Source organism: Podarcis pityusensis (genome assembly GCF_964106645.2).
Source record: "Podarcis pityusensis genome assembly, chromosome: 14".
NCBI lineage: Eukaryota > Metazoa > Chordata > Lepidosauria > Squamata > Lacertidae > Podarcis > Podarcis pityusensis.
This window is the reverse complement of record NC_138039.1, coordinates 53,148,367-53,170,764: the sequence shown is the minus strand read 5'-3', so window position 1 is coordinate 53,170,764 and position 22,398 is coordinate 53,148,367. Positions and strand designations below refer to the sequence as shown.

The 22,398-nt window shown below is 44.8% G+C and overlaps 2 protein-coding genes across 3 annotated transcripts in view; one reads left to right on the top strand and one right to left on the bottom strand.

Annotated features, from left to right (window-relative positions):
- Nucleotides 1–122: 122 nt before the first annotated feature.
- On the bottom strand, nucleotides 123–21,124 carry DNAJA4 (DnaJ heat shock protein family (Hsp40) member A4). Of its 2 annotated transcripts, XM_080980785.1 has the most exons (9): nucleotides 20,922–21,124; nucleotides 19,127–19,309; nucleotides 12,835–12,975; nucleotides 11,853–12,033; nucleotides 10,411–10,515; nucleotides 7,462–7,689; nucleotides 6,084–6,314; nucleotides 1,692–1,792; nucleotides 123–675 (listed from the first exon to the last, which is right to left on the bottom strand). In XM_080980785.1, the coding sequence occupies exons 2-9, from the start codon at nucleotides 19,283–19,285 to the stop codon at nucleotides 460–462; spliced, it is 1,362 nt and encodes a 453-aa protein (XP_080836911.1). In that variant the 5' UTR covers nucleotides 19,286–19,309; nucleotides 20,922–21,124; the 3' UTR covers nucleotides 123–459. The 2 variants fall into 2 exon arrangements, with proteins under 2 accessions (XP_080836911.1, XP_080836910.1); XM_080980784.1 differs by lacking the exons at nucleotides 19,127–19,309; nucleotides 20,922–21,124 and adding an exon at nucleotides 15,062–15,210.
- A 126-nt stretch (nucleotides 21,125–21,250) lies between these two features.
- ACSBG1 (acyl-CoA synthetase bubblegum family member 1) overlaps nucleotides 21,251–22,398 on the top strand; it is a 39,783-nt gene continuing 38,635 nt past the window's right edge. The window contains exon 1 of the mRNA XM_080980758.1: nucleotides 21,251–21,266. The gene's annotated coding sequence lies outside the window, so the exon portion shown is untranslated. The remainder of the gene's footprint in view (nucleotides 21,267–22,398) is intronic.

Sequence of the window (22,398 nt, the reverse complement as noted above, 5' to 3'; positions counted from 1 at the left end):
TTTTAGCTGGTGAATTTCTATTGTATGTCCTAGCTCCCTAAGCCAAGAAAGCATTTAGTTCCCATTCCAGAGGGATGGGGTGAGAGAGTTGCCCTCTTGGTTAAGAGTCCTCACACCACACAGAATGGTCCTGTTTTATTTGAAGCAATAATTCAGTTTTACAGCAAACAGAGAACAGCCCATTAAGCTGAAACTATAGCTGTTTTATGTAAATAGTGTTCTGAAAATTATTTCTACATTAGGGATTTTTAGAGAAACTGGAAGTGCTTATTCAACCAAGTTGCAGTATACTCAAGTCTTGCTACAGAGGGATTTTTTTGGTGTGGGGTTTTTTTTTTGCATGAACGCTTAAATATATAGTTACAAAAATGATACTCAGCATCTCTGTGCTGAACATGACAAGTGGCTTCAAAAGCCAATTTTTGAATCTGTCACTAGCAGTCCAGTTACACCTCCAGTTCAAGACGTCTGACACTGCACACCAGTTCTAGGACCTTCGTCATCCTCCTCATAGGCTTCCCCATGATTACGGAAAGCTCGCTCTCTTGGATCAAATTCAACAAGATCAACTTGATCCATGTCTTCTGAAATCATTACTTCTTCTCTTGGAGGAAGCAGAGCTTCTAACAAGGGTAGCTGTTCCTTGGAAAGCCACTGATGCTCTGGGAATGCAACCTATAATAAAAAGGCAGCATTAATGTAACTAGTGTGGAGCTATGCTCACATCCTGCATTTGGAACAGCAGCTCCTTGAACACAAGCAAATACCTTAAGGCTGATTTTGTTAACTACCATCAGGAATTATTGCCACTGTCTTGCATAGATGGCAGGGTAGGCAATCTGGTGTGTGGAGGGGTCAGACAAAATCCAGCACTCTCTCCCTCGTTTTGTCCCTCAGCTGCTTTCTACCAAGATGACACACAGCTTGGCTTTCTCAAGATAGCTTACAATACAGTGGTGCCTCGCAAGACGAAATTAATCCGTTCCGCGAGTCTCTTCGTCTTGCGGTTTTTTCGTCTTGCGAAGCACAGCTATTAGCAGCTTAGCGGCTTTAAGAAAAAAGAAACAAACTCGCAAGAACTCGCAAGACATTTCGTCTTGCGAAGCAAGCCCATAGGGAAATTCGTCTTGCGGAACGACTCAAAAAACGGAAAACTCTTTCGTCTTGCGTGTTTTTCGTCTTGCGAGGCATTCGTCTTGTGAGGTACCACTGTATAAAACAAGCCAGCAATCCCAAAATAAGAGCAGATTAAGTGGCAGAGCTAGGTGAAAACTTTGCTAAAAAGCTATTCAAAGGATCCCAGATGCCATTAAAACAAGAAAACAGGGTGATGCTCATTTGACACTGAACAATGAGTAGTTTTTAGATAACATGGCTGGAGAGGGAATTCCTTTGTGCACCTCCCTACCTCACCTCGGAACAACACATTTTGGCACATCCCTCCCATTTTTACAAATCTTCTACTGCTTCATGTGCACAAACCCTGAAGCAGGAAGCAGTAAGGGACAGTTGAGGTGCCTCATGAGTTGCAGTTCAGTGTGTTTCAAGAACGCTTTGCTGCTTGTGTGGCACCTACAGGGCACAGCCCATGTTGCTGACTTTACAACTGCCCATTCAGTTGGAAATGCACTTCATCCAGCTTGTAGGCAGATAGATTCAAACAACTGTTTAAAAGCAACTAACTTACTTACCAAGAACTGAATTATTAGGGAACCTTTTTCCAATGGTGACTTGTAAATTGGCATTCCCTCATTTATGATGCATTTGACATCTCCATGCTTTATCACTTCACCTGTTTGAATAGCGATTACACACAGTTAAGTTCGTTAGCTTTCCGAAACCCCTTTTTCCTTGCAGAGAGGTTCCCAACAGCAAAATGATACACGAAACCCTACTGGATCAGACAAGGGTCTCTATCTCGGTGGTGAGGAACCTGAGGCCCACTGGCCTAATTAGGTAGGTTCTGTCTCAGCTCAAAGTGTGTTGCAGGCTTTGAGCCTTTCAAAGCTCTGTAGAGAATAACGTTTTGAAAAGGGCTTCTGACAATCTGGACAAAACAAAAAAAACGGGCAAGATGTCATTGTGACATCAGGTACCTGACAGGTGATTGACTCTGCTCTCCTGTCCAACTTTGCTCAAGATGGGTGGGTAGGGGAGACAATTTGGCCCTTTGGGCTAAAAAGCTCAGCGTGGTTCAGCATTCTACTTCCACACAGCCAATCAGATATTTGGAAAGCTCAAAAGTAGAAAATGGAGTATATTTATACAATATATGAAAGAACACTGTAAACATCTGAAAATGTTTGTAGGTTTGAGTTAAAATATTTTGTAATGCTAATATTTGGAGCTGGTTTACAATAAATAAGGTAAGTTTTATTAAGATAGAAAGAAGGTAAATAGGCGGTTATAGAAATGCAAAGATGTAAGTGAATATTTATGAAAGCCAGAGAGTGGGATTGGGGGGGAGGTCGAAGCTCAGTTTGAGAAATGTTTTTGGTGATGAGATTATTTAATGGATTGTGATCATGGTAAAATGTAAACTTAATAAAAATTATTTTAAAAAACTACAAAAAAACAAAAGCAGAACATGAGGATCTATAGCCCTTTCCCACTGTTGTTCCCTGCAATGGGTTCTGAGAGACAATCCCTTTTAAAGCCATCTAAGTTTGTGGGCCCCTTCATGGATCACTGCCTTGCCATGGCAAAGGGGCTTGAATAACTCAGAGAAGCTATGAACTATGCCGAGCAGGGCACCCAAGATGAACAGGTCATAGTGGAGAGTTTTGACCAAATGTGATCCACCTGGAGGAGGAACCGGCAAGCCACTCCAGTATCCCTGCCAAGAAAACTCCATGGACAAAGACAACAGGCATATAAAAGTTATGACGCTGGAAGATGAGCCCCTCAGGTCGGAAGGTGTCCAACATGCTACTGGGGAAGAGCGGAGGACAAGTACAAGTAGATCCAGAGCTGATGAAGCGGCTGGGCCAAAGCCAAAAGGACGCTCAGTTGTGGATATGCATGGAAGCGAAAGGAAAGTCCAATGCTGTAAAGAAAAATATTGCATAGGAACCTGGAATGTAAGAACCATGAACCTGGGTAAGTTGGATGTGGTCAAAAATGAGATGGCAAGAATAAACATTGACATCCTGGGCATCAGTGAACTAAAATGGACGGGAATGGGAGAATTCAGTCATCCGGACTATCATATCTACTACTGTGGGCAAGAAACCTGTAAAAGAAATGGAGTGGCCCTCATAGTCAACAAAAGAGTGGCAAAAGCTGTACTGGGATGCAATCTCAAAAATGATAGAATGATCTCGATACGAATCCAATGCAGACCTTTTAACATCACAGTAATCCAAGTTTATGCACCAACTACTGGTGCTGAAGAAACTGAAATTGACCAATTCTATGAAGACTTACAAGACCTTATAGAAGTGACACCAAAGAAGGATGTTCTTCTCATTATAGGGGATTGGAATGCTAAAGTAGGGAATCAAGAGATAAAAGGAACAACTGGCAAGTTTGGCCTTGGAGATCAAAACGAAGCAGGGCAAAGGCTAATAGAGTTCTGTCAAGAGAACAAGCTGGTCATCACAAACACGCTTTTCCAACAACACAAGAGACGACTCTACACATGGACATCACCAGATGGGCAACATCGAAATCAGATTAATTATATTCTCTGCAGCCAAAGATGGAGAAGCTCTATACAGTCAGCAAAAACAAGACCTGGAGCTGACTGTGGCTCAGATCATCAGCTTCTTATAGCAAAATTCAAGCTTAAACTGAAGAAAGTAGGAAAAACCACTGGGCCGGTAAGATACAATCTAAGTCAAATCCCTTATGAATACACAGTGGAAGTGAGGAACAGATTTAAGGATTTAGATTTGGTGGACAGAGTGCCTGAAGAACTATGGGTGGAGGCTCGCAGCATTATACAGGAGGCAGCAACGAAAACCATCCCAATGAAAAAAATGCAAGAAAGCAAAGTGGCTGTCCAACGAGGCCTTACAAATAGAAGAAGGCAAGCAAGATGCGAGGGAGATAGTGAAAGATACAGGAAATTGAATGCAGATTTCCAAAAAATAGCAAGGAGAGACAAGAAAGCCTTCTTAAACGAGCAATGCAAAGAAATAGAGGAAAACAACAGAATGGGAAGAACCAGAGATCTGTTCAAGAAAATCGGAGATATGAAAGGAACATTTCGTACAAAGATTACCGTAATAAAGGACAAAAGTGGTAAGGACCTAACAGAAGCAGAAGACATAAAGAAGAGGTGGCAAGAATGCACAGAGGAACTATACCAGAAAGACATGGATGTCTCGTACACCCCAGGTAGTGTGGTTGCTGACCTTGAGCCAGACATCCTGGAGAGTGAAGTCAAATGGGCCTTAGAAAGCACTGCAAATAACAAGGCCAGTGGAAGTGATGGTATTCCAGCTGAACTATTTAAAATTTTAAAAGATGATACTGTTAAGGTACTACACTCAATATGCCAGCAAGTTTGGAAAACTCAGCAGTGGCCAGAGGATTGGAGATCAGTCTACATCCCAATCCCAAAGAAGGGCAGTGCCAAAGAATGCTCCAACTACCGCACAATTGCACTCATTTCACACGCTAGCAAGGTTATGCTTAAAATTCTACAAGGAAGGCTCAAGCAGTATGTGGACCGAGAACTCCCAGAAGTGCAAGCTGGATTTAGAAAAGGCAGAGGAACCAGAGACCAAATTGCAAACATGCGCTGGATTATGGAGAAAGCTAGAGAGTTCCAGAAAGACATCTACTTCTGCTTCATTGACTATGCAAAAGCCTTTGACTGTGTTGACCACAGCAAACTATGGCAAGTTCTTAAAGAAATGGGAGTGCCTGATCACCTCATCTGTCTCCTGAGAAATCTCTATGTGGGACAAGAAGCTACAGTTAGAACTGGATATGGAACAACTGATTGGTTCAAAATTGGGAAAGGAGTACGACAAGGCTGTATATTGTCTCCCTGCTTATTTAACTTATATGCAGAATTCATCATGCGAAAGGCTGGGCTGGATGAATCCGAAGCCGGAATTAAGATAGCCGGAAGAAATATCAACAACCTCAGATATGCAGATGATACAACCTTGATGGCAGAAAGTGAGGAGGAATTAAAGAACCTTTTATTGAGGGTGAAAGAGGAGAGCGCAAAATATGGTCTGAAGCTCAACATCAAAAAAACAAAGATCACGGCCACTGGTCCCATCACCTCCTGGCAAAGAGAAGGGGAAGAAATGGAGGCAGTAAGAGATTTTACTTTCTTGGGCTCCATGATCACTGCAGATGGTGTCAGCAGCCATGAAATTAAAAGACGCCTGCTCCTTGGGAGAAAAGCAATGACAAACCTAGACAGCATCCTAAAAAGTAGAGACATCACCTTGCCAACAAAGGTCCGTATAGTAAAAGCTATGGTTTTCCCAGTAGTGATGTATGGAAGTGAGAGCTGGACCATAAAGAAGGCTGATCGCCGAAGAATTGATGCTTTTGAATTATGGTGCTGGAGGAGACTCTTGAGAGTCCCATGGACTGCAAGAAGATCAAACCTATCCATTCTTAAGGAAATCAGCCCTGCTCACTGGAAGGACAGATCCTGAAGCTGAGGCTCCAATACTTTGGCCACCTCATGAGAAGAGAAGACTCCCTGGAAAAGACCCTGATGCTGGGAAAGATGGAGAGCACAAGGAGAAGGGGACGACAGAGGACGAGATGGTTGGACAGTGTTCTCGAAGCTACAAACACGAGTCTGACAAACTGCGGGAGGCAGTGGAGGACAGAAGTGCCTGGCGTGCTCTGGTCCATGGGGTCACGAAGAGTCGGACACGACTAAACGACTAAACAACAACAAGAAGTTTGTGGGCATCACATCTCATGGAAACCAGCTCGTCTTTTTGTCCATCCTCTGTCTCCAATCATCAGCTCCAGTGGATGATCTAAACTGGTTTGCAGCAGAAACTCATTAAAATCAGTATCTTAATGGAAACATGCAAGCTGCTAATTAAATAGCATTTGCTAAGCATTTTTTTCTTTAACAAGGTAGATGCAACACCTACCTGCTTTGGAAGTTATTACAAGGACTCTGTCATCCAAGGTATCAATTGTCTTTTTGAAGCCACACAAGGCTTCCGTGAGCTGAATTTTCATTTTCATAATTAAGTCGTTGCCTCTTCTCTGAAACACTGGGTGGTCTTTCTGATCTAGCACAATGATGACATCTCCAGGCTCCAAATCAGGTTCCTGGTCACCTTCTCCGTGAAATACTATTTTCTGACCATCTTTCATACCTATGAAGCAACACATACACACACATAAAAGAAATCACATTCAGAAGATTTGTCAAAACAGTGCCAGCAACCTGATTAATGGATATCCTGTAACTTCTAGCCTATGGCAAGTTAGGAATACTTCCAAAAGTTCCAAATTATGTGGCCTTATTTCCAAAGTAAAACTGATGCATTAGGAATGCTTCTTTTTAAGTTTCTGACCAAGGGTTTCAACAGCCTTGTCCTTTTGCTTCTTTTCCCTTATAACAAATCATACGTATTGATAAAAACCACTACAATCCTAGCACAATCACAATGCAATGTTAAGTATGATTGCATGAAGACTGCTTACTCTGCAGTGTGTTTATAAATGTGTGTGAGGAAGAGGATGTGCTGCAAATTAACTCTAAAATGCAGCCAACTATATACACTGGGATGAATTATCCTAGTTAAGTTGTAACTTAAGCAACAAAGCACAGCAAAGCTTCAAAATGTGGAGGAACAGGGGAAATCCATCCATCGCTTAGTGCCATGCTACTCTACTACTGCCTTCTGAAACATACTGTATAGGATCAAAATTCCAAAACTGACAATTTTGAAAGTATCTCTAATATTTGAAACAAAATTTTAAAAATCCTTCCAGTAGGCACCTTAGAGACCAACTAAGTTTGTCATTGGTATGAGCTTTCGTGTTCATGCACACTTCAGCTATCTTCAGATACACGAAAGTTCATACCAATGACAAACTTAGTTGTTCTCTAAGGTGCTACTGGAAGGATTTTTGTTTGTTTGTTTAAACTACGGCAGACCAACACAGCTACCTACCTGTATCTAATATTTGAGATACTGTTTATGACTTATTTTAATCTGCTGTGGGTTCCCTACGGGGCAAACAGCAAGATAAAAATTATTGCATGCCTATGTGTCTGCCTTCCTTTCATCACTATGTAGTTACTTGAGCAATGAAATTCCAGTCCTCAAAGATCACTAGGATACCTTAGTGCCTTGTGGCAGTGAAGCCTTGCCATGAATGTCGTGCTTGAAAAAGGAAGCAATGGGCATGTGCAGGAGGGCCAGGCTTTGGGTATGAGCAAAGAGATATTCCCTCGTGAGCTACCAATTTGGGTAGCTAGCTGCCTGGGAAGGTTGGGTGTGATGAAATCCTTACCTTTGTCAATGTGTATTTCTATTATTTTTTTCTCTCTAACCACCTTATTGCCATTGCAGGTGGTGCATCTGTCTTTGGGATTTATTCGTTCCCCTTGGCCTTTACAGTCTGAACAAACAGTCTGGATTTGCTGCACCATTCCAGGTGCGATCTGCTGAACAAGCACCTGCACTCCTCTTCCTTTGCATGTAGGACACTTTTCCACAGCACCTTTCTTTCCACCGAGGCCTTGGAAGGAAATACATAAGCACACACACAGTAACTCCTAAAGTTCCCTGATGACAGACAGCAACTCACCAAGCTCTCATTACCAAACTCAACATCCGTGTATAGCTCTCGTACCAAGCAAACAGGGCTTTGACTACATCTTATCTACGAATTCAGCGCCAAACATTACTCCCTCTGAGCTCTGCGTCTCCCTGGGTCTGGCATAATTATTCAAAATAATGAACAAGTCTAAGCATATTTATGTACAGTTTGGACAACAGCAAGGAAAATATTTGATTAAGTCCGCAAACATTGCTAGGCTGCTCAACAGTTTCCAGTGCACTCTTTGAACAGAACAATCTGTTCACTTCTCATGACTTTTCATAAGACTGCCAAATATTTGACAATAGCCTTGAGAAGTGGAGATAGTTGGAATCCCATCAGTTCACAATTTATGTGATATACACTTATCAATCCACAACTGACCTGTATCATCGACCAGAGATGAACACCTTTTTAAAGAGGATCATGGCTACTTTTACTATGGACTCATTTTTTTTTGATAGCAATCATTCTTGTTTTGTCATTAAAAAGAATGTTTGCTGTTAAGAAAATTAGCCGTTTGCCTGTTTCAGAGGCAAATACGTCTGAAACAGAAAGTTTCCCGTTTCACCCCTTTGTGGATTGAGATTTTGGATCTTAAGTTCCCTTGGGGAGTGAATTTAACTTGGCAGCTTGTAGAAGAATACAAGCTTCCTAATTAGGTAAAGTATATTTTTCTCCATTCCCATCCTCAGAAGTTTGTCCCAAAAGTGATTTCTAGAGATAGAGTCAAATGCTCCTTTAAGGTCAAGAAAAGGGAAATTCTAGAAAACACCACTTGTAGAAAGACTATGCCTCTGTGCACAGACAAATAGAATCCGCTGCGCATAATCGGTTGGTTGTTAGTAGGGAGTGGTATTCACATGGATTTAATGTAGCCTTCTTTATGTTTACTCAGGATGGGGATAAGATGGAGATAGTAGCCAAGTTTCTGCACCATCCAATGAGGACTCATGAATGCTTATACAGTGGTACCTTGGTACGCTTCAAGTTACAGACTCCACTAACCCAGAAATAGTACCTCAGGTTAAGAACTTTGCTTCAGGATGAGAACAGAAATTGTGCTCTGGTGGCGCAGCGGTAGCAGGAGGCCCCATTAGCTAAAGTGGTGCTTCAGGTTAAGAACAGTTTCGGGTTAAGAACAGACCTCCGGAACAAATTAAGTACCGTACTTTTCGCTCTATAGGACACACCCGACCATAGGACGCACCTTGTTTTAGAGGGGGGAGAACAAGAAAAAAAACCTCCTCCTCTCTGCCCAGCGCCCCTCCAGCAGGAGGCGCTGTGCAGAGAGGAGGAGAATTTCCCCCCCTTGTTTTCCCCCTCTAAAACAAGGTGTCGTTCAAGGTGTATTCCGCCGCCTTCAGGCGGCTACCTTGGAAGCCTGGAGAGCAAGAGGGGTCGGGGCGCACCGACCCCTCTCGCTCTCCAGGCTTCAGGTTGCTTTCGACCTGCTCTTTGGGGCTGGCGGGGGGAAGCCCACCGCCCGCCCCAAAGAGCAGGTTGGGGAGCAGCGGAAAGGCACGCAGCCTTCCCATTGCTCCGCAAGCTTCTCGGGGCTGCCGGGGAAGCCCAGGGCTATGGCTTCTTTAGCCCCGCGCATCCTCTCCCGTCTGGTGAGGTGGTGCGCGGCTATGGCAATACCCCACCTCCCGCAAAAGCCCACAGGAGCTGCGCACCCTTTAAGGAGCGCGCAGCTCCTGTGGGCTTTTCTACAAGGAGGGAGAAGGGAGTGACTGGCCGCGTCAGTCCCTTGTCCCTCCTGAGGAAAAGCCCGCAAGAGCCGCGCGGAGCTTGTGTGCGGCTTTTGGGGGCTTTTCCTGCCTGCCTCCCCCCTGCATTCGCTCCATAGGACGCACACACATTTTCCCTTCATTTTTGGAGGGGGAAAAGTGTGTCCTATAGAGCAAAAAATTTGGTACTTAACCCGAGGTACCACTGTACAATGTTAACTCAAGTGTTAGATGCAGGTTTCTGATGAGTGATTTTATTGTACTGAACCATACTGGAATCTTGTGTAAACGTCAATAAAGGTTTGTGAATTTGAAAGAACGTAATGGCACATTCTTGATTTTAGATTTAAGAATGGTTTGGTGAGCACCGCAAGTACTTCCTGAGTAATCACACCCACAAAATGATTCTGTGTCTGACTTTAATGTATTCAAGGCAGCTGGTGCCGTCAAATACAGTGGTGCCCCGCAAGACAAATGCCTCGCAAGACGGAAAACCCGCTAGACGAAAGGGTTTTCCGTTTTTGAGTTGCTTCGCAGGACGAATTTCCCTATGGGCTTGCTTCGCAAGACGAAAATGTCTTGCGAGTCTTGAGTTTTTTTTCGCTCCCCCCCCCTTTATCTAAGCCGCTAAGCCTTTAATAGCCTTTTAGCAGCTAATCCGATAAGCCTTTAATAGCCGCTAAACCGCTAATAGCGCTAATCCGTTAAGCCGCTAATAGGGTTGCTTCGCAAGACGAAAAAACCGCTAGACGAAGACTCTCGCGGAACAGATTAATTTCGTCTTGCGAGGCACCACTGTATCCCTGCATATAATGTTCAGCATTTTCACCTGAGGTTACAGGAGTGGCCTTTAGAACACTTTTTGGGCACAGCCCAACTTCTATATTCAAGTTCACTGAGTCATTACCTTTGCACTTATCACAAATTACATTCTTCTGAAGCGCCAGCTTTCTTGTGGCTCCATTGTACAAGTCTTCAAGGGATATACTCAACTGATGGACAACGTTCTTTCCTTAATGAAAATGAAGGTCAGATGCTTAACACAAGATCCCCATTTCCAATGTTCATTTTAAGCTTTTTATCCTACCTCCCTGCAAGCCTAACAATCCTCCAGAATGGAATGTGTACCTTTTACTAAGAGGAAACACAACAGCTCTGTTTCTGCAATACGGCTTAGCTTTTCAGAATTTTGTAAAGTTAGCTTCCTATATAGCTATTTAATTTTTTTTTCTTTTTAACTTATCTGTAATACCACACATGGACAAAACCAAGATGAAATTCCCCTCATCTGGCTTTATCATATATGCATCCTAGGCAAAGAAGAAGGCCATGGCAGTTCCTCCCTCTCAAAGGCAATTTTCTTGAAAAAAGAGCCAGGGCTGCCAGCAACCATGGCAAGATATAATTTAAAAAATTGTACTTGGGAAGGTTGAGCAGAGGCTATTGACCAGAATAAAGTTGGTCCTCTGGACAACTTACCTCTATCCACTTCCTTGGTTAGACACTACTGGGCAGTACTGAAATATGTATCCCTAAACCAACCAGTTTTCAAATGCATTGTATTAATAGTTATAGCCCTCAAATTCTAAACACTATTCTAAGTGCAGAACAAACCCTCCCCCCCCCCAAAAAAAAAACCCCAAGGGGAAACTCTCAAAATTAGTATGTTTCCTGGATATGAAACCAAAGTACTGATTAAACTATCCTGGTTTGAATTTTGCATTTTTTTTGTTCAACCACACCCCCCAAATTATTTGGTTCTGAGGTCTATCACCTGAATCTAAGCATTTCCAAAGATAACCTCAAGTTACAGTGCTTCAGATAAACCACACTGCCATTTCTGCAGTAATGCTAAGATATTGCTGCCATATTCCCAGAATGGAAAAAACAGGTGCAACAGGGCCAACAAAAGTCAATCATTAATAATAGTAGCTTTGCCTTACAGTAAGGCCAAGAGAGCTGCCTCATGAATGAAACCTTCAGTTGCAGTTCCCATTGGTAACTACAGTGGAACCTTGGTTCTCCAACGCCTAGGTACTCAAACATTTCAGCTCCCAAACGCCGAAAGCCCGGAAGTAAGTGTTCTGGTTTTTGAACTCTTTTTCAGAAGCCAAACATCAGATGCAGCTGTCAGCTATTGTTTTCAGGGCACCCACGCCAATCAGAAGCAAAGCCTTGGTTTTCGAATGTTTCGGAAGTTGAACAGACTTCCGGAACGGATTACATTCGAGAACCAAGGTACCAGTGTAAATATTTTACGCTTTGGACACAATACTACAGTAGCATTCTACATTTTGGTCTCACACACTAGAATTTAACTGATGCAGTATTTAAAACACACATGCATACCTCTTCTTTCTCTATTCATTCTGCCTCCACCACCAAAGAACATGTCAAAGATGTCCATGGGTGAAGAGAAATTGCCGCCACTTAGGCCTCCTTCTTTAATAGCTTGCTCCCCACCCTGGTCATAGAGGTCTCTTTTCTTTGGGTCTGACAGAACTTCATAAGCCTGGGATATGAGTTTAAACTAAGAAGAGAAAGAGACCCTCTAAATAGCTGGCTAGCAGACAACAATAGTTAAGTTTCATACAAGTGATTTAAGAAAACTCCTGAACATCCATCAAGAGACTATTCAGTAAATATATACCCAGCAAAAGCAGTCATCCACCTATTTTAGAGTATTTCCCCCCCTGCAGTGGTTAATATAAGAAAAAGCCAGGCCAAAATAAATGCTGTAAAGGAAATTATATCAATATAATATAATATATCGATCAGCATAAGAAATGTTCACAGCATGCCACTGAAAATAAAACAGATATACAGCATTACTCACTGAGGAAAATGCTCTATTGCCTGCAAGACTTCCCATCCCTGGGTTCAGATGGAACCCAAGAAATTACTAGCAAAATGCCAATCATTTTAATGGATAAAATGTAATTTATATTGCAAGGATCTCCGGAATACAGTGTGTGTGTGTGTGTGTGTGTGTGTGGATACTCTGTATGGACACCCACTGTACTCCTGTGCATAGAGTACCTGTTTTAGGACTGTTGTTTAGTCGTTTAGTTGTGCCCGACTCTTTGTGACCCCATGGACCAGAGCACGTCAGGCACTCCTGTCTTCGTTTTAGGACTACTAAGTGTCAAATGTTGGTCATTCCCACTACAATAACTAAGCACAGTGGTTTACTTCCTTCTGCAAAAGACCAGCCACTTGCTTTCATGAACTAAAAAATAAAACATGTGCCTCCTAGCTGGTGTCTCAACTGGCCCACCTGCAGTTGCCTCCCTAAGACCCCCACTTCACCCTCTCCAACCGAAGTCCATACCCGCTCGCCCTCGCTGGGATTCTTGTCCGGATGGAACTTCAGGGCTAACTTGCGGTAGGCCCGCTTGATCTCATCCGAGGTGGCACTTGGCTTCACCCCCAGCGTATCATAGTAGCCCGTTTCCTTCACCATGGCAGCAGCCTGAGAGGATGAAAGAAACAGAAGGAATGAAGACAGGACTCAGGTTTTTCTTCATCAAATTTCCCTCGTTTTGCTAAAGAATTTCCCATCCTGGAATGCAGGTTGTCATCAAATATGTTTGAAGGCACTAAGAAAGCTTTGTATATGGTAAAAACCAGAACTGGATACTGCCAATTAATCAAATGTTCCCTTTTTAAGCTGAGGTTTAAGACAGAAGAACCTGTAAAAATACAAATGGCAAGAACCATTTTAGAAGAGGTATGCTCTTTCCTTACACACAAAGTAAATGCTTCATTATTTTCTACATACATTTCATTGTCTAAACACAAAACATGCTTTCTTCAGAACTACTGTATTATGTAAATGTATACTTTAACAAATTAATCCAAAATGAACGCAATTGAATGAACACATTAAACAAGCACAAAAATTGTCCCAGACAGTCCTTACTTTCTTCAATTATCAGAACAGATATCCTCTGGTACAGCAGGATTCACCCTTCCACTCCTCCTCCCTGCAGCCCCCCCAAACTCTGCTTAGGATGGTGGGAGAACCTCTGCAGCAGGTTTGAGGATGGTGGGGGAACAGAGAAGGGGAAGTCCACTGACAGGGTTATTGGCTGTTGATATGCGACTATGCATTTTGCATGCTGTTTTCAGTCACGTTAAAAATATTTCGGCATCTTCATCTAATGCATTATTTCATTTCATCTACTTGAGGGAACTGGATTTTTTTTTTCAAACATTGATAAGAGAACATAATAGCAACACAGAACAGATTTTTAAAGTTTTGTTTATAGGTTAAATAACTATGGAAAAACAAATTCCCATCAACTTAGAGTAGAAAAAATCCAACAGAAGGCCCACACCACTAGACACAGAAACTACCTAAAAATGACAATATCAGTTTGCTGCTCTCCTTTTTAAAAGAGTATTCTAGTATCTAAGACACTGAGGCCTCAATGACAGAGCACTTGTTTTTGCCTGCAGAGTCCTTAATTCTCCAACCCTGGGCATCTCCAGCTGGTGTTATGGAAAGACTGCTGTCTGAAACCCTGGAAAACTGATGCCAGTCAATGTGCTGCCCTAGATGGACCCATGGGCTGACTTGCTACAAGGCAGCTTCTTCAGATCATGTCTCAGGTCTCAGCCTGGAGTTTTCTAGAAGGCCTTAGATGAGACACTTGGCTTCAGCCACTTCACTCAACCCGCAAATGGGGACGACAATGCTGGCCTAGCTTGCACAGAGAACTGCAAGGCCGTAAGCTAAAATAAATTATGACATGGTAACAAAAATGAAGCACTCTTGAACATTAGAAATGGGCCACGGTTGTTCTCCATCTCCTAGAGATGGGAGATAAAAACTGAAGGTCTCCAGTTTGACTATCCCTATAGCCAACAGTTCGTTCTTCCTCACTCCCCATTTGTCACATTAGTACTGACCTACCTCACTGGGTTGTCAAATATATATATCTCTGATGTAAATGCCAGGCAATACCAAGACCGCTCCAGGTGTCCTCTTTTAACCCCAGTGCCGCCACACGAGGTCAGCAGCGTGGACCCCCCTACCGCACAGTGTTTGCCTTAACTACTACAAGGCAACTTACAGAAAACCCTCTGAACACTCAAAAACACAACGGAAACACTATGTTCCCCCAACATTTCTAAAATGCATATTAGAAATTATCGTATTGAACCAGTAACAAGCTCTACTTGATGCAATTCTTGTTTCTTCATTCATCTCTATTTTTATAATACTCTTCACCACGAAAAACAGTGTTTGCGCCTATTGGCATCCACAACGCAAACAAATGCCTCGCTTAAACCGTTTCCATTCCCCCTCTCCGTTTCCAGCCCAGAGCGACGCCTGAGGAGGCAGGGGGCGAGAGGCCCCGCCGAGCCCCTTCGCGGCAGCCCCGGAGCGACGGCGCGCCCCGGCGCCAGAGCAGGGCCCCCCAGGGATCATCCAGCCCACCCCCGTCCCACTGCTGCGCCTGCAGCTCTGAAGGCGTTGGCGGCGAGTCCTTCCTCGCGAGCCGCGTCGGCCTCGGCCCGCCCTCCGCCCGCATTTCATCCCGCGCCCGCACCTCAGCCTCGCCGGCGCTTCTCTCGCGTCTCCCTCGCGCGCTCCGACCCGGCGAGCGGCGCCTCGACCGAGAGCCTTTTATAGGCGCCGCCGCCGCGAACTTTCTGGAACGACGCCGCCGCGACGTCACGACTAAAGCCTCGACAAACCTAGCAGGACCAATCGGCGAGCGCCGGGAGGGCGGAGGCTCCGCCCCCTCCTTTCCGCGGCCATTCAGAGGGGAGACGAGGACGGAAAGGGCGCCCCGGCCGCGCGGAGTTGCTAAGCGACGGCCGCCGCAATCGGGCCGGCGCCGTGCGCGAGGAGGGCGGAGCATGAGGCCCCGCCTCTTGCCTTATATGGCAGCCGGCGGCCAAGCGCCTCCCGGCTTCTGCCGCTTTCTCGTTGCTTCGCGAGCGGCGCTTCTGGGCGCCCCAGTGCGCAGTCTCCGCCCAGCGCTGCTCTAACGAGCTCCTGTTTTGCACAGCTGCCTTGCGATTCGTCCTTCTCTTTCCGCCTCCCCCCGCGGGGTCCCTTCCGATCCCACCAAGCCGTGATTCCTCTCGGAGGAGCTGAAGCCCCGGGGCCTCCCGCGTGGGACTGGCTGGAGAGGGAACCTGCCCCGCGGGGCGCGCCCGGCTGGTCCCCCGGGGCTCCGGGCAGGAGACTGCCCCGCTTATTTCTTACCATTTGTTTATTAAATGTATTAGTCTCCTGTTATGGCCCAAGGCATAGCGGCTTGCAAGCTAGGACCTAGGCTCACGTGGTTGACCTGCAACCTCTGGCAGGTGTCAATCACCTGGTGTCATAATTACATCAGAAGATGTAATCGTCCCACTCGCTTGCTAAAGCTGTCACCCCACCCCCACCCCCCTACTGAAGGAGGTGAGGACAGGTGCCCCACCTAGGCCCGAAGTCACCCCCCCCCTCAAATCAGGCCTCAAGCCTCAATATTTTTTCCGAAATTACTTTCTCAGTAGTTAGAAGCATTTCGCTGTGCTGTAACAAAGGTAGCTGAATAGAACAATGCCTTTTTGCTTCTCAGGCTAGCTGACCTTGTCAAAAAGTACATTCTACTTGCAACTTTTCTTTCCGGGAACTGTGCCAATAGAGCAAGAGAAAAGAAACATATTTTGGACACGCTGAACGCAAGGCTTCTCGTCCCCTTTTCCTGGGAAGGGCGCCAAGAGTCCAAAAGAGTCCCAAGACAGGAGCTTTCTGTTCATGCTCAGGAAACTCAACATGGGGCAGGACTCCGGAGGAGGAGGAGAAAGGGGAGGGAACTGAAGGGGAATATATGCTCTGTGCAAATGGCTGTGAACTCGTGCTTGCTTTGTGAATCTATCACACTTGCTCCTTCTACCAGCCCAGATGGTAGAAATAAAGCTTTTTCTCTGAAACTATTCCTTTAGTGTCTGTTGACTCCCATTTCCCCGTCCCGGGCGCAAAGCTCTTCTCACCCGAGGCTAAAAAGGCTACGCTACCATAAGGATCTGGAAAGCCAGGCCAAAAAAATTGCTGGTTGGTTTATTTTAATGCATTTATCTTGCCCCTCCCCTCCTCATTTAATCCATGGTCCTCCCCTCCTCATTTAATCCCCACAACAACCCTGTGAGGTAGGCTAGGCTGAGAAGCAGCCCAAGGTCACCCATAGCTGGGGAGGGGGGTTCTCCCAGGTCCTCACCTGACACTCTCACCACCCCACATAGGTCAGATGTAGAATTGCATGGATAACAAGGGGTGGATAAAACCGAATTCCAATCCCCACTCGGCTGTGATACTTGCTTGAATAGCTTGGGTCACCCTCTGCCTCTCAGCTTAATCTACCTCACAGCCCTGTGGTTGTGAAGGTAAAATGGGGAAGGGGGTACCACGTAGGCCACCCGGAGCTCCTTGGAGAAAGGGTCAGATACAAACATAATAAATAAGCAAATTAAAACAAAATTCGAGATGAGAGTCAACTCCATTGAGCTCCATGAGATGCAATTCCAAGCAAACATTCATATTTTAAAATGTATTAAACATTTGTTCTCTATATTGGATATATTGATATATCCAATATTTTGTTAGATATCTCAACAAGAGATATCCAAGGAAGCTGACCATTGAAAATAAATAAATAGGTAAAACAGTTAAAAAACAAACGAACACCCCCCCTCCCGCAGTTACTTAGGAGTACGTCTTGTGAAGGCTTATGACTGAGTAAGCCTGAAAAGGGTTGATTAATGATCTGCCCTTTACCTGAAGGTTCCAGAGTGGAAATATATACACTTCAGAATAATAAAACTAAAAATATCCATGATACAAAATAAAGGTTTCCTTGAAAGCAGCAGTGGCCAAAACTACAAATCAGCAATACACATCACCCCCCCCCCCTCTTCTTTTGCAATGCAATTATAGATGTGTTTAATCAGAAGCAAGCCCCATTGAGAAAGGACTGCAGCCTTACAATGCAATCGTACCCATGCCTACTCAGAAGTAATTCCCGTCAGGTTTGATGGACAAGTGAGAGCATAGGACTGCAGTTTAAAGCTGGACCCCCTTGCACACAGAAGGCTTTTTAGAGCATTGTTCTGGGCATCTTCCCAGTTTTCAGGGCTGAGTGAGGACTGTCACTTCTGAGCCACCTCAAGAAGGCAATGGGGCAAGAAGGTCACTGCCCTGACCAGAAGGGGTCAGATCAGTGGATGAAAACCAATGGAAAGGTTTTGTGCATGGAGCACCAAATGCATGTAAATCCAAAGCTCATGACACACAATTTGGAAACAAATTGCATTGTTAGGACGAGCCTTCCTCAACTTCGTGCCCTCCAGATGTTTTGGGACAACAGCTGGAGCTGATGGCTGATTAAACCATCTACAGCCTTTAAGATGTGTTTGCAGGGAGGGGAATTGCTTTTTTGTTACGATTTAATTGCAGTGCCTGGAGACAATCGGTCAGGCTGCGTATCCACAGCAGGGACTAGAGGAGGAAAGAGCGCTGGGAGGAGTGCAGAGAGAAGAAGAAGTGCCAAGGTGCATCTGCAGCAGCCTTCCTCTTCCCTAGCTGCAGCAAAACCTGTCTCCTCCTCTATAGCCACAGCAGGCACTGTAACTCTCCATTGGTTTGACTTTAGCTCTGAAAATGCAGTCCTCCATTGTCTCTCGAGACAGGCGGATGTCAACAACAACAGTTTTTAATTTTTGTTTTATGTTGTAATCTGCCCTGTGATCTTTGGATGGGCAGTATATGAATTTAATAGTTAAAATAAATAAATGGGGGTTGTACTCAAAATATCTGCAGGGCGTTAGTGGTGTGTTGAGGGGGGAGGCTGACTGAATGTTATGTGTGCAAATCCTTCAGAAATATTGGGATGTCTCCAAAGTCAGTCGTACTCTGAGCAGACCCCTTGAAATCAATGAACATGACTAATTTCAAAATTGCCACTGTAGGCTCCTTTGGGAAGAATGTAAACTAAATAAAAATTATTCAGGTACATTGATTTCAATGGGTCTACTCTGAGTAACACTTTGCCGGATACAACCTACTGGGGTACATTGTTCTGTTAGTGGAAGCCAGCACAAGGACTGCTGCTGGTGCAACTCTCCTGCCCCCTTCCCATGTGTCCCATGTGTCTTCCCCAGGCCTGCTCTGGGGGGTCAAGAGAACCCCCAAAACAGTGCATGGGAGGGAGTAGGAGAGGGGAGATGGTTCTGTTTAGTCCAAAGAAATGCTTGCAGCGATGAAGCCATCTCAGAGCCACATTGCATTCCTGCCATTACATCCGCATAGGGCTCTCCAGTGGTGAGCTTGGAGATAGGATCCATGTGCCCGGGTGACAGGCAGCCTGTCTTGGCAGAGAGGTCCATTCAAACTGGCCCAGTAAGCAGAGAGCAAGAATGCACAGATCTGAAATTTAGGAAAGGCTTCCACGAGGGAGTAAAATGCAATTCATATCAAACAACTAGAGAGCTTTGTGCTAGAATGACCTGGCAGTTTAGAAGTACTGTAGTTTTCTGAAAGTATGCTGACATGTTATAAAATAGTATCTTGGATTACTTTGATTTAAAGGAAGGAATATGCGTGGAATATAAGGAGGTTGTCTTACTGCATTTCCATCAGCTTGTTTGTCCTCGGTTGCTTGTCCATCCACTTGCTGCTTCTCTGCAGAATTGGCACTGGATGCCTTGTCCTCTGCTGGCTGCCCATTAGCCTTCTTCTCCTCTGAGGGCTGCCCGTTGGGTTTTTTGTCCTCTTTAGGCTCCATTTCAGGTTCCTTTGTTTAGATATGCTGAAGTAGATTGGGAAAAACATTCAGAAATGATGAGATATGAAAGTACCTATTCCCCAAATGCAAATTGCAAGTGTGTCCCCCTTGCCCATGATCCATTTTGGGAACACAGTACACATAAACCTTTTTTAAAAAACACTTTAAAAACCCATCCTCCACATCAGGGTCCCAATCTGGATCAGCACCACTATTCCTGCTGACAATTTGTGGAAACAAAAACAACAGCCTTGCACTTTAGGACACAGATTCATAGCTAACATAACACATACTTGAATCTTCACTGTCAAATAAGTGCACAGTTCTTTGCAATCTTAAAGCAAAATTATGCATGTTTCCTCGGTGTTTCCCATGGAGGTCAGTTGTACATACCCTTAGGGTAGTGGGTGTAGGATTTCAGGCCTAAAGTCAAGCCTGTTTTCTCAGAAGTAAGTCCCACTCAATTCAGTGGGACTAACTCCCAGGAAAGCATGCACAGGGTTGCATTCTTCCCTCTGCATTCCCTTTTCTTTGTCTTTTAATATATGTAGAGTGCATAGAAAAAATAAGGTGCTTTAGGAGTGTTAAATAATATTAATATACATACTTATATGGGATCAAGTCCTATCATGTGTTCCTAAATTCTTCTCTGGCTTGGATTCAAATCTGCGCCCAGGAAGAATTGTCAGCTGATTCATCTTTCATTCATCATACTGCACTGATAGCACAAAAAGGCACCTGAGTAATGTAGCTTTCCTAAGATGTACTTCCAAAAGAAGACTGGACTAAAAAATGCACCAAACTTCTTTTGGGACGAGGGGGATTTCTGAGCTACTCCAACCTAGACTGAAGGGAAAGTGAGTTGCCTATCACTAGTGCTTGCACTGAGCATCCTTTACCATCATTTTGTCGAGTTGGAAGAGACTCCAAGGGTCATCTAGTCCAACCCCCTTCAATTCAGGAATCTCAGCTAAGGCATTCATGACAGGTGGCCATCCAACCTCTGGTTGAAAATCTGCAAGGAAGGAGAGAGTCCACCACCTTCCATGGGAGTCTGTTCCACTGTCGGACAGCTCTTATAATCAGACTGTTTAGTTGGAATCTCCTTTATTGTAATCTGAATCTATTAGTTCAGATCCCACCCTCTGGAGCAGCAGAAAATGAGTTTGCTCCATCTTCCATGTGACAGCCCTTCAGATATTTGAAGATGGCTTTCATATCCTCTTCTCCAGGCTAAACCTACCCAACTCCCTCAACTGCTTCTCATCAGGCTTGTCTTCCAGACCCTTTTATCACCTTAGTCACCCTCCTTTGCACACTTTCCAGCTTGAACATTGACTGAGCATTGACTTGTAATCTGAAATGTCCTTTAAAATGTCCAGTTTTTAAGTATAGGGACTGAATCAGGGGTGCCAACCTGAATAAAATATTGGGGGGGGGGCAGGTAAGCCCCACCCCGCATAATCAATCACATGACATGGCACACCCACACCATATGAATGGCAATGCCCATGAACTCTGGGGGGCTGAAGGGACCTCAGTGCCTAGGAGGTGGCTCCTATGAACTGAATTATTATTATTATAACAGTCGTGAACTGTAATCTTTTGTTGAAGAGGTGTCCAGGACAGGACATACCTGTATTTATGTAAGAATTCATCTAACAAATGTGATGCTTGAAGACATCTTGTCCAAATGTGCAGATGGGAGATTCAGCTGTGGCAGGTGTAAACAATGGAAGATCTGCTTGAGAAAAACAAAAACAACAGAGAGCTTAGAAACATCCCGTCCTTTCAGAGACCACTGAACAATACCACCAGCAGCCTTTCCTCTGGCCAACTGTCAAATGGAATGAATGGAATGTTTCCCCCTTTGACCTTTATGGTCGCTTAGGAACACAGTTGCTCCTGATTTGCTGCTTCCTTTACCCTCTAAAAATATGTGTGTTTGTGTGTGTGTACATGGACTTTTTAAAAGAGTGAGGTCTGTTTTATGTGTTTAAAATATTTCCATACTGCCTTGTCTAGTGACTTAATGCAGAACAAATTACTCTGCCACAGCAAAAGTGTGTCCCCCCAAAAAAATCTATGTAGCAAAGCCACAATTTATTAAAACAACTTCAATAGTAAAAATGCCTGTGCAAGTAATGAGAGAGAGGGTGATTTGGGGGGAGATGGAGTTGCAAATTTGGGCCACAGAAATTTGAACTGGCCCAAGACACTTGGACACCTGAGGCAAACCACGAAATGATGCCCTCTCCCCACCAGGGAAGAAGGGGTGAGTGATGATCTACAGCGGGAACAGGGAGTGGGGTGGGGAATAAAAATCTATGTTGGGAACAACGGTGGGAAGAGACCAGCAGCACCTCTATTTGACCTCCAGCAAGCGCATTGCAGCTGTTGCTGCCACAGCAGCAGTGGTGATGCATTGCTTGGCGGCCAGATCTGCTGCCCCTGTGGATCCTGCCACCTGCGGTGGTTGCCTCCCCTTGCCTCATGGGTGGGCCAGCGTGGGTGTGAAGTCCCTATGGAACACCGGACAAGGCCACTGAAATGGTTTGAGACCCTGGCTGGGTTGGCTCCAGATCATTTCAGGTCCCCACTCTCATGTGCTGGATTGGGCCCCAAATCAGATTGAGGGGGACACACACCATTCTAATACAGACTTGGAATAGAATCCTAAACACCCTTATCTGGGAGTAAATCCCAGTGAGCCTTGTGGGGCTTGCTTCCAAGAAGACATGCACAGAATTAAAGCCTTGGAGCAGAAACAGCCATCCTGGAGCCCTCCAGATTCTGTTGGAATGCAACTCCCATCTGTCATGGGCCAGAAGTTGGCTTCACCTGCTGAGCAGCAGCCTGAAGGAGCAGAAGATGAAGTGGCTCTACCTGCTGCTGATCAACCTTCTTGCTCTTGATGAGAACCAGCTGGCTCCAGATTTCTTAAGCAGGGTTTCCAGTCTCAGTGAGTTGCTGAAACAACATTCATAATTCCTGACCAGACTCTTGCTGCTTCATGCTTCTTGTGACGTTGGACCCTCGGCTTTCTTGACCCCCGGATCGTCTGACTATGTGAACTGAGATACTCCTGAACTTAGGACTGGACTGGACCTTGT